The following is a 16252-nucleotide window of genomic DNA, read 5'->3' on the forward strand; positions in this document are numbered from 1 at the left end:
GCCCTCGGCGGCTCCCGCCGCACCGGCCCGTCGTCCCCGTGGTCCCAGGCATCCCGCTCATCACACCCGGCCTGGTCGCCACCTGACCCCAGCTCATCACACCCGTCCCAGTCACCCCGCTGCCGCCGGTCATCGCACCCATCCCAGTCTTCACACCGCCCCCAGTCATCCCGCTAAGCCTAGTCATCCCGCTGCTCCCAGGCATCACACCGGTCTTGGTCATCACACCAACCCCAGTCGTCCCACCGCTCCCAGGCATCACACCCAGCCCAGTCTTCACACCAGACCTGGTCATCCCACTGATCCCAGTCATCTTGGTGATCCTGGCCATGACACCGGTCCCAGTCACCACGTGGACCCCCACTGCTGCCCGTGTCCCGTGACAAGGTGAGGACGCATGGTGGGATCACAAGCAATGGTGAGGGCGGGCGGTGATCTGCTGGTCAGCCAGAGTTTGGGAACTCCCGAGCTAACGCACCCGCTGGCTCTGAGGAAGGATCGAGACCCAAGGGCACTGTCCCGAATCTGGTATTATTCATCTCTGGCAGTTTTTGAGTGGGGGGTAGACCAGTGAGCAGTGACTCTCCGCCAGGATGCCACAGCAGCCTGGGGTACCTTGAGACCCCTTCCACAGCATCACAGGACACTGCACCATGTTAGGTGAGCAATCATGATTCACACAAGAAACCCAGCGATTTCAAATGATCTTCCTGAGTTCTTTGCAACAGCAAAACAGCTCTGTTGTTTTTCTGTAGGCAAAAAAAGGGTCCCGTAAGTCTACCCAGGGGTGTCTTGAGTCTAGAAAGTTAAGAACTACTGAATCAGTTGTCCTTAGACCAACACGGCTACAACCAAAAGCCACTGCATTAGACAAACACTTGTCTGGGATGGTTTAAACAGGGATGATCCTGCTTTAGGCAGTGGGTTGGACTACATGACCTCCAGCCCTGTTTTTCTTTAGGCTGCGTCTTTCAAACCTCTTATCATTCTTGCCTCTCTCCTTGGGGCTCTCTCCAATCTGTCAGTGTGGGGTAATGATACCAGGAAGTACTGCCCATGGTTCTTCCTTTACACCTGTCCCTGAATGCTTCAGGGAGAACTATTTCAGCTAGTCCCAGTCAATGTAAGGCTGAAATATGGGACATCTTCAGTGGCCTGCACTGGAAATCGCTTGCTGCTGTTTACATCTTGCGAAGTGACTGATTCAGAAGTTGCTTTCAGCACTGTTGCACCAAGACAGAAAGTCTAGAACGTCCTTGAAATACACTAATATTTGCTTTTAAAAGTGTGTGTGGGTTTATACACACATGCACACTCCAATATTTAATAGCTACTGTTGTAATTACATCTTCTATATGCAAGTATCAGTGCACCGCGCTGGCAATGGACATGTCAAAAATGATATCAAAGTCTTACATTTTTAATCAGACTAAGAATATCTGAGTCATCGATAGAAAATCATTTACTCCTTTCCCCAAATTATATTTAGGAGCAAAGACAAAAAGAAATGTCAGATGAATCTGCTCTGTGATGTCACTCTACCTCTCAAACTCCACCCAAAAACTGTCCAGGTTTCAATCTCAATGACACCAATGTAACAGAAATCAGAGTCCGACCAAACACATTCCCTTTTTGAACTTTTACCTCTTGCTGTCTTTTTTCCTTTGTCTTCCTAATTCCTAACATAGGAATATCTTTTGAGGTACAAAGCCTGCCGTGACATTGTTACCAGTTGGCTTTTCCTGTTATTTCTTTGAGGCTTTTAATTTTTAGAAACCCTCCTCCCACATTTTCACTTCTCTTCCCTCCCTCCTTCCCCCTCTCTTCCATCCCTCTCTTTCTTCAGATGCATCCCTACTGTTTTTTACCTCTCCGGTTTCAGAAATCCCTCTCTTATTCTCCATTTTGTTCTCACTTCTCTAGCCTTTTGTCCTTAATCTCCTCACCAGCTTTCCCCCATTTTTCATCTTTTCCATCTCACGTCTTTTCAGTGGGATTCTGGTAGAAAAACTGCTGTTCTAGAGACTGCTCGTGGAATTCAACAACCCTTCACCTTTTAGCCATGAGTTACTTCCATATATATAATAAGCAAAAGTCAGCAGCTTGCATCATCAATATTGCCTTTCCCACCAGTGGCAGACGATACCTGGCAGCAGGTGGGACACTGAAGCAGAGGATTCAGTGTAACCAAGAAGTGATGGCAATTGCAAGGGGCAGATCATAGCAAGCTGGACAATAGTCACAGAGATGGCGATACCACAGCTGCTGGCGGATGGAAGATAAAATAAGATTAGGACTCCAGAACCAGACCCAGATGGTAATGTTGCCAAGCAAGGTTGGGTAAAGTTGAGGAAGTCTACTTATAATGCAAAGCTAAATATGCTAATGAATTAACAGTGAGTTGAACATGTAAAAGAGGTATGGTAATTTTAATCTATGCTGATCAAAAGGCCTGGTGTTGTTTGAGCCATCAGTAAAGCTTGCTTTCCTCATAGCAAGATCTCGGTGTAGCTGGATCTTCTGTGGGAACAGGGAGGTGAAGAAACCACAACCTTGTACCCCCTCCTCAAGGGATGTCGCTTCCCTCTTCGGCCCTGCAGGTACCTTTGGATCTCAGATGTACCCAGCAGTGACTGCCGACGGCAGCAAGCTGTACACAGTATATATTCAGAGAGGGTCTATGGGCAACAATTAATGAGGGTGGAGTGAGACAGAGATTATACATTTCTGTCGTCCTTCACACCACCACATGCCAACTCTACTGAAAACTCTTTTGAAGCACTACTGCAGCTGGTGTAAAGGAGTGCAGGGGGCCTTTGAAACTCAGTAGTGTAGGCAGAGGAAAACTGCAGACAACAGAGAAATGGTCTTTCAGAGGACATGACTGGGAGAAGAGAAAAGTTAAGAAGGCTGCTAGGAAGAGGCAGTGAGTCAGAACAGGAAGACTGCTGAAATCTTGCCCCTTTGACAGACTTATTTTGCAACATCAGGCAAATCAGTTAATCTCCCTTTGCTTTCCATAATAATTTTCTGCAAAACCAGGATTATCCAACCTACCATCAAAAGAGGGCTGCATGGCATAAATCATTAACATTTGTGAGGCACCCAGATCCTTTGGTGATGGATGCCACAAAACAGCTGCCCCAAGACAGCTCATCACGAGGCAATTTTCCTTTTTATTTTTCTTGCTGGTTATTATCATGGCCCATTGGAAATGGCATTTCTACAATTAATGTATTCCCTCTCATTCATATATATTGTGTTTCCTACTGGAAATCAGCCAGACTGGAACTAGCCCAGTTCTTTTGGGCTAGGTGTTCTGCACTTACCATTAAAACCTCTGAAAGACAGCTTTGCCACAGGTCAAGCCAATTTCTCTTCTGAGTAATATTGCTCTCCCTTGAATAATCTGAAAATAAATTTAAAAAATGTGTACATCAGCAACAGAAATAGTCACAGCAACATCAGACATCAAAAAAGAACATCAGAGGGAAGCTTGCTGCTTTGCACTGGGGAAGAGGTCAGACAAGACAATCAGAACAGTCCCTTCCAGCTTTAAAATCTATGAATCAGAAGATCTATGAAACTATTCATGAGTCAATATTTCTGCGGCTGCAATACTATTCCTCTAAAGGAAAAAAAATAAAAAGGAGAACCTGAATTATCTGTCAGGAGATAGATGATCTGAGGAGATAAGAAAACACAGAAGACAGGTGTTGAATTCCTCTGACCATTCTAGATGTTACTGATTTCCCATAGCTGTCTTAAGGGAAGGAACTGAAGCCCTTGACTTGCCCTGGATGCAAGTCTAGGTGAGTGATTTCAACCCTGCAAATTCAGGTTGGACTCCCCTCCTTTCATTGTAACTTAGGTATCGTTCCAGTGATCAAAGCCCCACATATCTAGACCCCTCTGCAGAATTCCTCCTTTGCGGTAGAACTGTACTCCATAATGTAAGGTGTCATTTCCAAAAGAGCCTTCTAGCCTTCCTGGAGATGAAGCAAGCCTTGAAAGCAGGAGCCACATATAACTGACTTAATATTGTTTTCCTGAGACAGCTGAGAGCCTGAAACAATAGGGTGGTGAAATGTGAACTTCCTCACTTCGTTCCACCAGGTAGCTGACCAGAGCCTAAATGCTAAGATTGTTACCCATTCACTGGTGATCATTACAACAGATTTATGAGTTGTGCTTATCCACATCTCCCCATGTGCTCAGTCACCCACCAAAACTTCCAGTTTCTGCGAAGTGGTTCTGCACTACCAAAACAAAGGCCTGCTGGAGAACGAAAACTGAAAACGTGGAAACAAGGAAAAATAAGCCATTAATTAAAAAAAAAAAAAAAGGAAACAAACAACATGGAACCATTGTCCTAAGAGTTGTCTATTTAGAAGATGGTTCATTGGAAACATAAATTCTGCAATCTGTCTGAAGCTACCACAGACTTTAGGCCCAGTTTACTGCAGACCTCATGGTGCCTTCCCTACAGCTCCCTACCAGAGATATGTTGTTCAGCCCCAGCAGAGCTTATTAGAAGTGTCTGCTCTCTTAACGTGGCGCCAGAGCTCTGGTTGATTACATTCAAATACATATTTTTACATATCTTACCCTTCCATAGCGCATGGCGAACCTAAAAAGGTGCATAGCTTAGGTTAATCTTCTGTGGCAGTCTTGCCTAGTGCATACTGCACTGGACTGAACCTGGCTTTGCACAGGTCTACTGGATGATCTTCGGTGAGCTACCTGACATTATTTTTCCTCAGATTCCAACTCTCTAACATGGGGCTTGCAATACTGAACGTTGTGAAGTGCTCTGAGGACTGCTGATGGCAAGTGCTGGGGCAGAACTGAGCTATAGCAGATCAAATTAGAAGCATAATAATAAAGTGCAAGTCTTTAAACAGGGATACCCACATGCCAGTGTACTGCATAATTTCAAGAACATATCACTTGAAGAGACCTCTAAAGAGAGTTCAAGTACATTAGCATGCTCTGCTGAGCAAGAATTCACCCATATCTGATGTCACAAATACTATACACGCCAGTGAGACTCTTGGTCTTGGAGATGGACCAGTTTCAGAGATCCGGGTGTATCCGGACATACTGAGAAGGTGAAGACACTTTTTCAACGGTGAACATTTGTTTCTGGACTAAGTGGTTCCCATGGATTAGCTACAGAGGACATTTGGCACAGAAATCTCTGCATGATTCGTTCTCCATTTTTTGCTTTGCAATTCATCTTTAAATCCCCTGAAAGCATCTGCATTAAGTGCAATTACTCTTCCCATTAAGCAGCAGTCATTGCTTTTAAGTAGCCATCTTGTTGTTACTTCCAAAAATAGAGTACTATCCCCATTTTACAGATGAGCAGAAAGACTTTCAACAGTGGGTCTGCTTAAAAAAGCAAACTGTGGAATTTATAGTCTAGCAGCAATCTCCATTTCAAATGTGTTCCTTTTACTGCCAGCCCCATAAATTCAACCTGAGACCAAGCTGCACCAAGAGAATCACCTTAGATTCTTCCTCATTCTTCATCACCAGGATTAAGAAAAAGGGTTTTCCAGCTAAATTCTGCCAGTGCAGCTCCATTGCTGGTTGCAGTTTAAGAATTAGTCCTGCCAAAAGGAACAGAATTCAGATTATGCCCTCAGCTCTGGTGGGTCTGTAGTGCCCACAGGAATAGAAAGGCAGTAAAAACTTATTTTTGCCACTAAAGTCAGCAGAGGAGACTTGGAACCCACATCAGGAGCAAATCTGCTGAGTAAGAAGGTATCGTTTTACATAGTCACTTTTCAGAGGAGAACCATCTTTGACTGACTTGCCCAAGGTGACCCAAGTCAGTTGCAGAGCTGGGAATACAGCCCAGGAGGATTGATGCCCAAGCCCTTGTTCTAATTTTCATATGATGCTCACTCCCTTTCATACTGTTTAATAAAAGGCATAAAATCGATGCAGTGAATAGCAAAACGCAGGGGGGTATTTAAATGTTTTTTTTTCCCCGAAATAAAATGCCGAAAAAACAGGCCCAGAGAGCCTCAGCTGAAATGCAAACCATCTGTCAATTCCCTGTTGCACTAAGATATCTTCCCCCTGTCCTACATAACAACCTACAGAATTAGATGAACAACAGTGTTCAAAAAGAAAATGACAAACGCCACGCAGCAAGTTAGCCCCAGTGAATATCAGGAAGGGGATCACGGGGGTTAGCCGCAGGACTCCTGCTGGTGCCAGCCTAGGGCTGGGAGGGACCTCGTGGGTCATCTTGCCTGCCCCCCAGCACTGATGCAGGATTTGCTACTCCTAAAACCTCCCAGAAAGCTGCCTACCCAGTCTCTGCTGGAAACTTCCACAGAAGAAGAGTCCACAACTTCCCTAGGCAATGGTAACAGAGTTGACACGCACAAGGTCCTTTGAAAATGTAGGCTGAAATGTTTCAAAACTAGGTGCCAAGATTTGAATGTCTAAATCTAGAGATAGGTAAATAATGGACCAATTTTCAGAGGAGCAGAGCTCTCCTAGCCCTGCCTGCCTCATTTTTATTTTCACGGCAGGCAGGACCTTGCTTCCTGCCTCTAGGCCCTCACCTCACCCTTTTTCCTCACCCAAGAAAGATTGATTGGGCTCTAGAAGACCCTGTCAGTTGCAATTATGGACAAAAGAAGACGTCACAGAGACACTCTAAGTATTTTTCTTGTGCTAGGTTCACTTAACCTGCTTGTTCATCACCCCCCTGCTTGCGGGCTGAATGTCTGAGACTCCAGAGCTGACGAGAGAAGTCCCTGGCATGGCTGCGCAACACGTACCACTTTGTGTTTTGTCAAGTCACTGTAATACTTCAAATACGGATAAGTTAATGTTCTGATCCTGCTCTTTTTTTAAAGCAAGAAAGAAAATATCCTTGGAGGATTATGAGCAAAAGAATCCAGGATCTCCAAATCCATCCAAATCCATCATGCCTAGGACACAAGGCAGGACCATATACAGAACTCCAAGCAAGAGAAGTACTAATGGGCTGCTTTCGTCAGCCCTGCAGCTGGACAGGACTTGATATATCTCCTCTTCAAGATCCCAGAGCTGGGATGGAGGTGGGAAATTGTTCTGAGGGTTTTACAAGCTCTGAAGACCCAATCGCTTTGTCTTCCTTACATCTGGCTGTGCACACGAATATATGCGTGAGGAAAATGGTTAAGTGACTCAATTGTATTGGATACGGAGATGAAGGATGCTTAAAAACAAGCATGCAGACTGAACTGGAAAACATACAGTGTAGGGACAGAACTGTTCATTTTATGACCAAGAAAGGACTAATCAGATGCTTACCAAGGAAATATGCACAGGATCTAAATCCAAACCTAGCCCCTGCCTGGGTTGGGATTGACACTTCTGGATGGAAGCCAATAGCACCACTATTAGCCGGTTACGATACGTCTCCTGCTGTGTTTCTGCAAGTAGCCTAGGCCCATAACTTTCACAGTATAAGACAAACAACATTTCACTGTCACTGTCTGCAATCACACTGCACTCTTTCATCCCAACAAAAACCCTCATATTCCTAAGTTTGTATGTAAGAGGAGCTTTCTTTATGGCAGGTACTCTCCCAGCTACTCAGGATAATTCCTTGACTGCCTTACCTTAAGCCCCCAGTACCACTTACACCACCATTTTTTAACTGGAATATGCACCATGGTCTTCTATGAAACAGCTCATCTGTAGTACATTCAACATGCTTTTCCTTCTGTTTGCAACTCAACTACCAACAACAACGCGAAGAAAGGGAAGGCTGTGACAGAGAAACTGTCCTGCAGGGAATTACAGGGGAATTTTTGATCAATGCCTCACTCTAAAACCTATCAATATCAACAAGTCTTTCTATTGATTTCAATGGGCAATGGATCATGCCTTGTATTCCTGTTTGGTTAGTCTGCTTTTCTTGTTTATTAAGAGCAATTTCTATGACCAACAACTGGAGAACTGAGCTAAGCAATTTAGTTCAGGGACCATTCTCTAGATGTGTGGATGAAAGCCAGATTTTCATCTTTCTAAATTCTCCTTAATATCTAGATTAATTGCCATCCCTCCTTCTTAGACTGTTAATAATTATACTCATTTATATTGTCATCTTGAAGGTATTTATAGTCCGAATCCTATAGTTCAGCATTGCCATCTGTTTCTCCTTCAGTTCCATATCTGGGATAACACGGCTGTATTTCACATTGAGAGAGCAGCTTCCTTGATTACACCAACATGTTCTAGATAGATGTTGTTATGAAACACTGGCATACTTTTAAGCTATTTGGCTGCTATTATCAATAATTGCTGTAACCGAAGATCATCTATTAAATTAAGCACACTTTTAAGCTCTTGCTTGCATTTCAAGACCCACGTTAACTGTGATTGATTACCATAAAGAATTCCAGGGAGTACGAGGATAGCAACGTGAGCAGATGTAAACTCTGATCTCTCCTTATCATGTGATGACATCTTTGAAAGACTATTTTTCAAAAGCTACGTATCTTCCAAGTCTGACCTATATTTCTTTTAAAGAACTATCTAAGTATATACACTGCTTTTCAACAGTCTCAGTCAAGACAAATGGTCATAAATACAATTTTCGGAGGAAGCTGGTCATAAAGAATCTAGGTTTGGACATCATTTTAATCACACATATGAAAAATTAGTCTGTCTACAACGTAGGTGTTAAATGAATTGTTTCAGTGAGGTCATCTACATTATCTCAGAGAGATTTATTAGATGCCTTTCACAGTGGTATGAACAACCTGCAGAATTTGGGATGCAAAAATGTCTTCACACTAATGAGGATTAATACTCCACAAGCAATTGCATTAGGTAACTAAGCTTCTCCCAAGCTTCCTTGAAAGAATCAAAGATGGCAGATAGCAGGTGCTGCCTTAAGTCATGGGACTGTAGAGCCTTCCATTGTTAGAAAGTCTTGACAAACCAAAATGCCTTGGATCTAGTTCCAAGAGTGAGTTGTGGACTCAGCGCCATCTTTAGTTGGATCCAATCCAGAGACAAGGGAAGTTCATAAAGAAAATAAGGACTTGAACCCAGCTCTCCCAAGGCCCAAACTAGGACCTTAACCATGACACCATCCTTTTTTTCTGTAGTCTTCTATTAGCAGAGGTCTACCCAACTCAATGAGGCAGCCAGCAGATTTCACGGGCAGATCACGGGGTTGGCTGCCATTTTCAAGGGTGGCTTATGGTGGTCCCTCTGATTGGCTGAGGAGCCCCAGTGGCCCTACCATTCACCCCTGATTGACTGAGAGGGCTGTCTGTCATACAGCTCTGCTCATCACTGCTAATTATTTGCAAGCTGTCCATCGTGCAGCCCTGCCCTCTCACCACGGATTGAGGGGGGGGCTGCATGACAGGCAGCCCTCTCAGCCAATCAGCAGCAAGGGGTCGGGGCAGCTCCCAACTTGGGCTCCCCTGCATGCCTCTCCTTTTCCTCCTGGCGGGTTGTGCAGTGGGCCGCGACGCCATGTGGACTTCTGGCTTTCTCTGGGGAGCCAGCATTTTATTTTCAGTAAGTTTTCTTTTCTTTTTTTGTGGATTTTGCAGACATTGCCTGCTTTCGCGGATATTGCCAAATTTCGTGTTTTCCACAAAATCACGATTTCACTAAGTCCCTATCTATTAGTGCTGATTCAGCAGAATTAAATCCCACATTCTACCCCAAAACATCTGAAGTGCCGTACCACAGCTGCTCAAGAAGGAGTTATAGTTGGATGATGTAGTTAGGGCTGGTCCTGCTTTGAGCAGGGGGTTGGACTAGATGTGACCTCCTGAGGTCCCTTCCAACCCTCATTTTCTATGAGTCTATTTACCCCTTAACACAGTGGTTCTTGACTTTTTTAGACAGAAGGCACCTCTCAGAAAAATGCCAGCTGTTAGCTTGTACTCATTTTTTGGCTGTAGGAAAATATTAGAGCAATCCTTCTGTTGCAAAAATCTTAGAAAAACTACAATGGATCAGAATGTTTTTGACACTGTGGATTCCTATTTTAAATTCCTGAGTTCACCTGGGTTGCACCTAACAGTGCCGATATGGTGCAACACCCCTAAAAGGATCTCATGGCATCCCAAGGCACCGTGGTAACTAGTTGAGAATCACCTCAATATATGGAGTAGTTTCTGTGGCTGCAGTAAAAAAGTCCCCAGAAATGCAGTGGACTAGCAGCTGCACCTGACTTCAACTGTTCTGAACTTGCATTGCCAGCATATTTTTTCTATATTACTGAATGATATAATCAATGACAAGCAATAACGTATGATAAGGACCTTCAAGCTGGTGTAGGTTCTAGCCAATACCTGCACAGATAAATTAGTTCTTTAACTTTGTTAGCATTATAAATCATAGATCATTGATATTACTTATCATAATACAAGCAATCCTATTCCAATATTGTCAATCTAAGAATTCAAGAATTATAAGACAGACACCAAAAATTATGAGGGTAGCTTCAAAAGATGAGCTGTTAAAAATGCATATTTTTACAATTTCTCTTCAGCTATTGAGCTTCTGCTGCTCACATTTTCATTCTGTTCCCTGCAACCATGAGGATTGAAATTTTATACTATTTTCAGGCAAGTTGAGGTTCTCACCTAGTCATATTTCCAGACACTGGAAAACAGCAAATATTACAAGATCTGTGAGAGACCCATAGGAGCTAGCAACCCTGTGTGAATTTCCATTACACCGGGCTGAAATTGGGGTGTGACACTCTGCATGTGCAGTATAAGTTTTATGAATTTACAGAACTGCTACCATCACTTGGACACTGAAACAAGATCACACAGAGAATGAGAGCCAGGACTAAACACAGGAACCCTGATTCCTAGTTCCATACGTAGAGAAGTAATTAGCAGCACTAGTCTGAAATCATTCAGAAAACAGGGTTGATACATATCTTTGCAGACTAATTAAATTACATGCATGTGTGTAGTGTGTTTAAATATGTGTATGTATGTGAGCGTGTGTTAAGGTGACCAGAGGCACGATGCTCCCAGCCCAGACCCATCTGTTTGCATACAGTATATATTTTTATTCTCCTTTTGTGAATAACATAGATAAAACACATGTTTAAGTGGGTATTGTTAAAGAAACGAATAGGTATGTTTGGCCACAAGAGGTATAGAGCAGCTCCTCCCCCCAACTTTCTGCCTAACCCACCTCAGCCCCCTCCAGGGAAGCGGCTGGTGCTGCCCCTGCAGGGGGAACATGTGTCCCCCATGCTCCTTTGAGGGGGTGCACACAGTGGTGGCAAGCCTCTCTCCACATGCCCCACGCCCAGTCGCGATGTGTAAAGAACGCTGGTGCACCCCCTGACAGGTTGCATTCCCCATTTAGGCGAAGGGCAGGGAGGGCAGGCAGGAGCACCATTGCCACCCTGCAAGTGCTGACCGGAGAGTGGGGGCACCAGCAAAAGCGGCCATGTCGTTTCTGGAAGAGCGAGTGAGATTGGCTGTTGGGGGACCCTCCCCCAGTTGCTGACTGGTGTCAGGGGGGGCATGTGCCCCCCTTGACTCAAGAGGCACCAGTCGCCCATGCCCATGCCCCTTGGACCCGCTGCCTTTGACTCTGTCCCACTCCATGACCTAGCCCCATGCACAGTCCTGACTGGGCAGTGCCCCCAGCCCCTGCCCCACTCTCTCCCTTACTGTGAGGGGCCTGAAATGTAGTATCAGACATAACTGATAGAGGTAAAACAGGTTTATGGAACTTCTGCCCCAAACTCCTTCCTGTGCTGTGCTGTGCTGTGCTGTGTGCTCCAGCCCTCTGTGTTGCAGCTGGAGCAGGGGCGGGGGCACCGCCACTTGCCTGTGCCCAGGCTGAGCACCCCTGACAGGGGCTGCTGAGCCCCAGCCAGGCAGACACCAGCTGCAGTAACCTTGGGGAAGAGGGGAAGGAGGGTATAATAAACCCTGTCCCTTCCCCTTTTGCCTCAGCAGCTATGCTGAGCTGGTGTCTGGCCATGCCTGACAGGTATCCTGATAGGGGCAGCAGCCCCATGGTGTCCTGGGGACTGTAAGCCTCTTCCCAGTGGGAGGGCTGAAAGCAGGCTGTGCTGTGTGGGTGGGAGCAGGACAGGCAGAGCTGCCCCAGCCTGCATGAGGCAGGTGGCAATGGTGGGGCTGGGAGGGGCAGTTATGGGGGCTTAGGTGAATTTTGGGGTGTCCATAGCCCTCCAAGCCCCCCCAGCCACCCTTTCCAGCCTTGCCACCACCACCACTCTTCCTGGCTAAGCCCTGCAGCCACAGTCCCAGGCTTGGGCAAGGCAGGCTGATGGCTGGGCTGGGTTGGGCCATGGGGTCAGTGCCCTTCCCAGCCAGCTGTGGCTCAGGCTGGGGCTGCAGGAGCTGTGCACCTGGTTTGCTCCCGGGGAGCCGCTGCAGCGGGCAGGGCTCTCTCTCTTGTCCCCCACCATAGGGCAGAGTGGGGAGGGCAGGGGGCTCTGTGCAGTGCTGCCTCAGTGGCTCTGTGACAGTCCAGCCCAGCCTGAACATGGGGAGCTGGGAGCAATCCAGGCGCACAGCTCCTGCGGCCCCAGCCTGAGCAGCAACAGGCTGGGTTCAGGGCCCTACCCAGCTGGAGGTGGGGCTTGGGCTGGGGCCGGGGGAGATGTGCACCCAGATTGCTCCCAGCTCCCCACACCCAGGCCTCCAGGCACACCCGGACTGGGGGTCCCTGCAGGCCAGGGTGGGAGTTTAAACCCCTCCCTAATCATCCTGAGGCCTGTCTGGGCCTGGCTACACCTCCCTGCTTAGCTCAGCTTCCCTCTAGCACTATGGAAGAGAAGGGAGGGCTCGCGCTATCACCCCCGGCTTCTGCCTGAGCCCCAGTGGGCATGTGGCTGCATTTCCAGAATCAAAAGTGAATGTCTGTCCATTTGCAAATCAGTTCGATGTGTGCAGCTTCGACCAACCTGCAATGCCTGAGTTGAGCTTTGTGAATGTCTGTATTTAGCCTGGGAGTCGGGGTACGTGATAACGGACATGCATATTTTATTTAGCTAGTCTATAAAGGTGCAGCTCTTCCCTGCCTTCTCCCAGGCCCAGATCAGTCCACCAGCCCTGACTCTTCCCCTCCCCCATTACTGCAGAAACTCCGGGCTCCTCTTTACACTCAATCCAAGCTCCTCTCCCCGTCACTCCTCTTGAGGGGCGGGGAGAGAAAGGACCAATCCCAGTCCCTATCCCAATCTCCATCTCCATCCTGCCTGCCCAAACCCGGCCCCCCTGCCCCTCCCTTCCAGCCGCAGCCTTCCTTAGGAGTCCACCCCGCGCCTGACAGTAGCGGGCGACCCGGCGGCGCCGCGCCGCGCACGAAGAGGAAGGGCAGGGCGGCACAGCACCGCTTCAGCTGCCCCTGGGATTGCGGGACTGCGGGGCGGGGAAGCAAGGAGAGGCCATGCGGGAGCAGGCGCGCGGCGGACAGCCCCGAGCCGCGCCGGCAGGGCGAAAAGCCCCCGAGAGCGCCGCGCGACGCGGAAGGACCCCTGGCGGCGGTGGCGGAGCCGGTCGGCTCCTGCAGTTGGGCGCGATGCCGCTCTACGAGGGCCTAGGCAGCGGCGGGGAGAAGACCGCGGTGGTGATAGATCTGGGCGAGGCCTTCACCAAGTGAGCGGCGCCTGGGCCCGGCCCCGGCCGCCGGGGTGGCGATTCCCCGGGGGCAGGACGGGCCCATTCGGGGCTGGGGAGGGGGACGCCCTGTGGGTCGTACCATGACGCGCTGTGCGGCAGGGCTGGGCTCTCTGGCCCTGACTTGGGGGGTGATTCCCCCAGATCACAGCAGGGTGGGCCCATTCAGGATTAAAATGAAACACCACTAATGCACACACACACACACACACACAGAGTGATGTTCCATTTTAATCACGGGAAAATGTGGATTTTTCGGTTACTTTTTTTTAATCTAAAAATTGGGGATTTTTTTTAAATTGGAGAAAACCACTTGGAACCATTTGCAACCTGTCACGCCTGGCAGGCCTTGCTATCTAGGTTGCAGGCAGGGCAGGGTCTGCATGTGGCCAGCCTCTGCTGCTGGGGTCTTTGCGGCACCCCAAGCTGTGGCTATGGCAAAACACGCACCACATCACCGGCGGTGGATGACTGATCGATCGCTGGCTGGGTCGAGGGGCGGGCTACAGGAACCGCGCGTGGCCACCAAAGACACTGTCACGAACCACTGGCCACCTGCGCATGGCGGGGAAAAGAGTTGCTGTTTGTTAAACCGAGCTAGTTAATGTCATTTGAAACACTGCTTAGCACCCACTTGAGACAAGCTCTTGACTTGGCGATTCTCACGCAGCGGTGCCTTGAGATTCTTCCCAGGATGCCGTGTTGACAGCATCGGCACTGTTAGGTTTGCAAGCGTGGCCCTCTACCCAGGATTGCTTGAGCGTATATTAACAACATTTCATGGAAGCAGGATGCTGGTTGCTGGGGTTTCTCTGCTTTACCTGTGGCAGGTTAGGGCAGGGGCAGGCAATTAGTTCTGGCAGAGGGCTGGTTACTGAGTTTTGGCAAGCCATCGAGGGCTGCATAACAGGCAGCCAGGGGTAGATAAATATTAATTTTCTTAATTTTGTATGAGCCCCGTGGCCTGGATAGAATGACCTGGCAGGCCAGATGCAGCCCACTGGCCACATTTTGCCCACCCCTGGGTTAGGGTGTTAGGTCAGTGCTGTGTCAGGGCTGACAGCAGTCTTATGTAGAGGTTAGATGATGGATTGTATAGACTGGTTTGCACGGTCCAGCCTGAGGCAGGGGGTTAATGACATCTGGAGATCCCTTCCAGCCTGACGTCTTTGTGATTTTAAGATAAGCCTAGAGATTTCAAATAGAAATCCACAGTGATGGTCTGAGTTTTTTGCAACAGAAAAGCTGTTCTGTAATTTTTCTGATTTCAAAAAGGAGTGAGGAGTAGCACTTGGTATTTTCTGAGGGATGTCTCAAGTCTATCCAGGACTGCCTCAAGTCTAAAAAAGTTGACAGCTGCTTCTTAAGGGGATGTTAACTACTTCTTAAGGGGGTAAGGGGGAAACCCCCCCCCCCCCAAAAACCCCAAACAAAACAAAACCCTTTTCCCTGGTCTAGCTAAAATCCAGGTGTAAATCTTACCTGAATGTGTTCTCCATATCAAAATGCCAAGACAAAATATTGATTGCCATCCTTACTGATGCTTTTATGTTTGCTTTACTCCTTCGGAAATAAAGGCAGTTAAAAAAGTGTGTGTGTTTAAGTGGATACCCAGCGCTATACTTCTGGATTTAAGAAAATCCTGAATGCACTCCTGGTTCAGGACAAAATATTAATGGATCTCTTTCATAACTTTGCACTTTCGAAGTCCAGTGGATTTTTGGTTGTTTTTAAAGCTCTCCGTCTAAGGGCGTTTGATCTCTGAGCTATTTCAAAAGGAGTGAAGCATATGTAAAACACCAGTCTTTTAAAACCTTCTGGCTGGATGATCAGAGGTGGGAGCTAATCCCTCGGTACTGAATGAAGATGATAAAAGTCGAGTGGAGATGAGCATGACAAGCTGTGAATGTGAAGGAAATTTTCTTTGTTGCAGTAGAGTAGACATAATCAGTGAAGTGATATAAAATGCTGCTAGTTTGAACTGACTGCATAAATAAATCATATATAAAATACCCCTCAGACTTCAGAATTATTTTAATTATATTAATGATCAAATTCCCCTACTCTTTGAGATGCCAGGTTAATAATGTATAGACAGTTCTTAAACTTGAATTACATATGAATTGTACAACTTTAGAAGTGTTTGCTTTTTTTTTTTCCAGATGTGGGTTTGCGGGAGAGACAGGACCAAGATGTATTATTCCTAGTGAAATAAAGAGATCTGACACAGCCAAGGTGACTCTCTTTAAAAAAATGTGCTATTGAAAAAGCTTTACTAATTCAATTATTTGTGGTTTTTATTACTTCTAAGCTTTGACAAGAATATATATCCTGTTCATAAATATTTTGCCTTTTCCATTATTAATCACGATTCATTATCTCTTTAGTGTTTTGTAATTGAGAAGTTTTAATCAATTGCTTTGAAAATTGACCTCACTGAGGACAATTGTGGTTCTGTCATATGAACAAACAGCCGGTTAGTGTGGTTCATAGATATAGACATCAGGGCTGGAAGGGACCTCGGGAGATCATCGAGTCCAGCCCCCTGCCCAAAGGGCAGGAAGTCAGCTGGGGTCATAGGGTCCCAG

At 46.9% G+C, this 16252-nt stretch overlaps 1 protein-coding gene across 2 annotated transcripts in view; it reads left to right on the plus strand.

Annotated features, from left to right (window-relative positions):
- Positions 1 to 13493: 13493 nt before the first annotated feature.
- The window catches only part of ACTR10 (actin-related protein 10 homolog), a 22215-nt gene continuing 19456 nt past the window's right edge, over positions 13494 to 16252 (plus strand). The window contains exons 1-2 of one of the 2 annotated variants that reach the window (XM_019550888.1): positions 13494 to 13643; positions 15827 to 15899. In XM_019550888.1, coding sequence (XP_019406433.1) covers positions 13567 to 13643; positions 15827 to 15899 — 150 coding nt within the window. In that variant the 5' untranslated portion in view covers positions 13494 to 13566. The remainder of the gene's footprint in view (positions 13644 to 15826; positions 15900 to 16252) is intronic. The other variant, XM_019550887.1, reaches the window with a different exon arrangement.

This window comes from Crocodylus porosus, unplaced genomic scaffold (genome assembly GCF_001723895.1).
Source record: "Crocodylus porosus isolate Cpor-Errol unplaced genomic scaffold, CroPor_comp1, whole genome shotgun sequence".
NCBI classification, from domain to species: Eukaryota; Metazoa; Chordata; order Crocodylia; family Crocodylidae; genus Crocodylus; species Crocodylus porosus.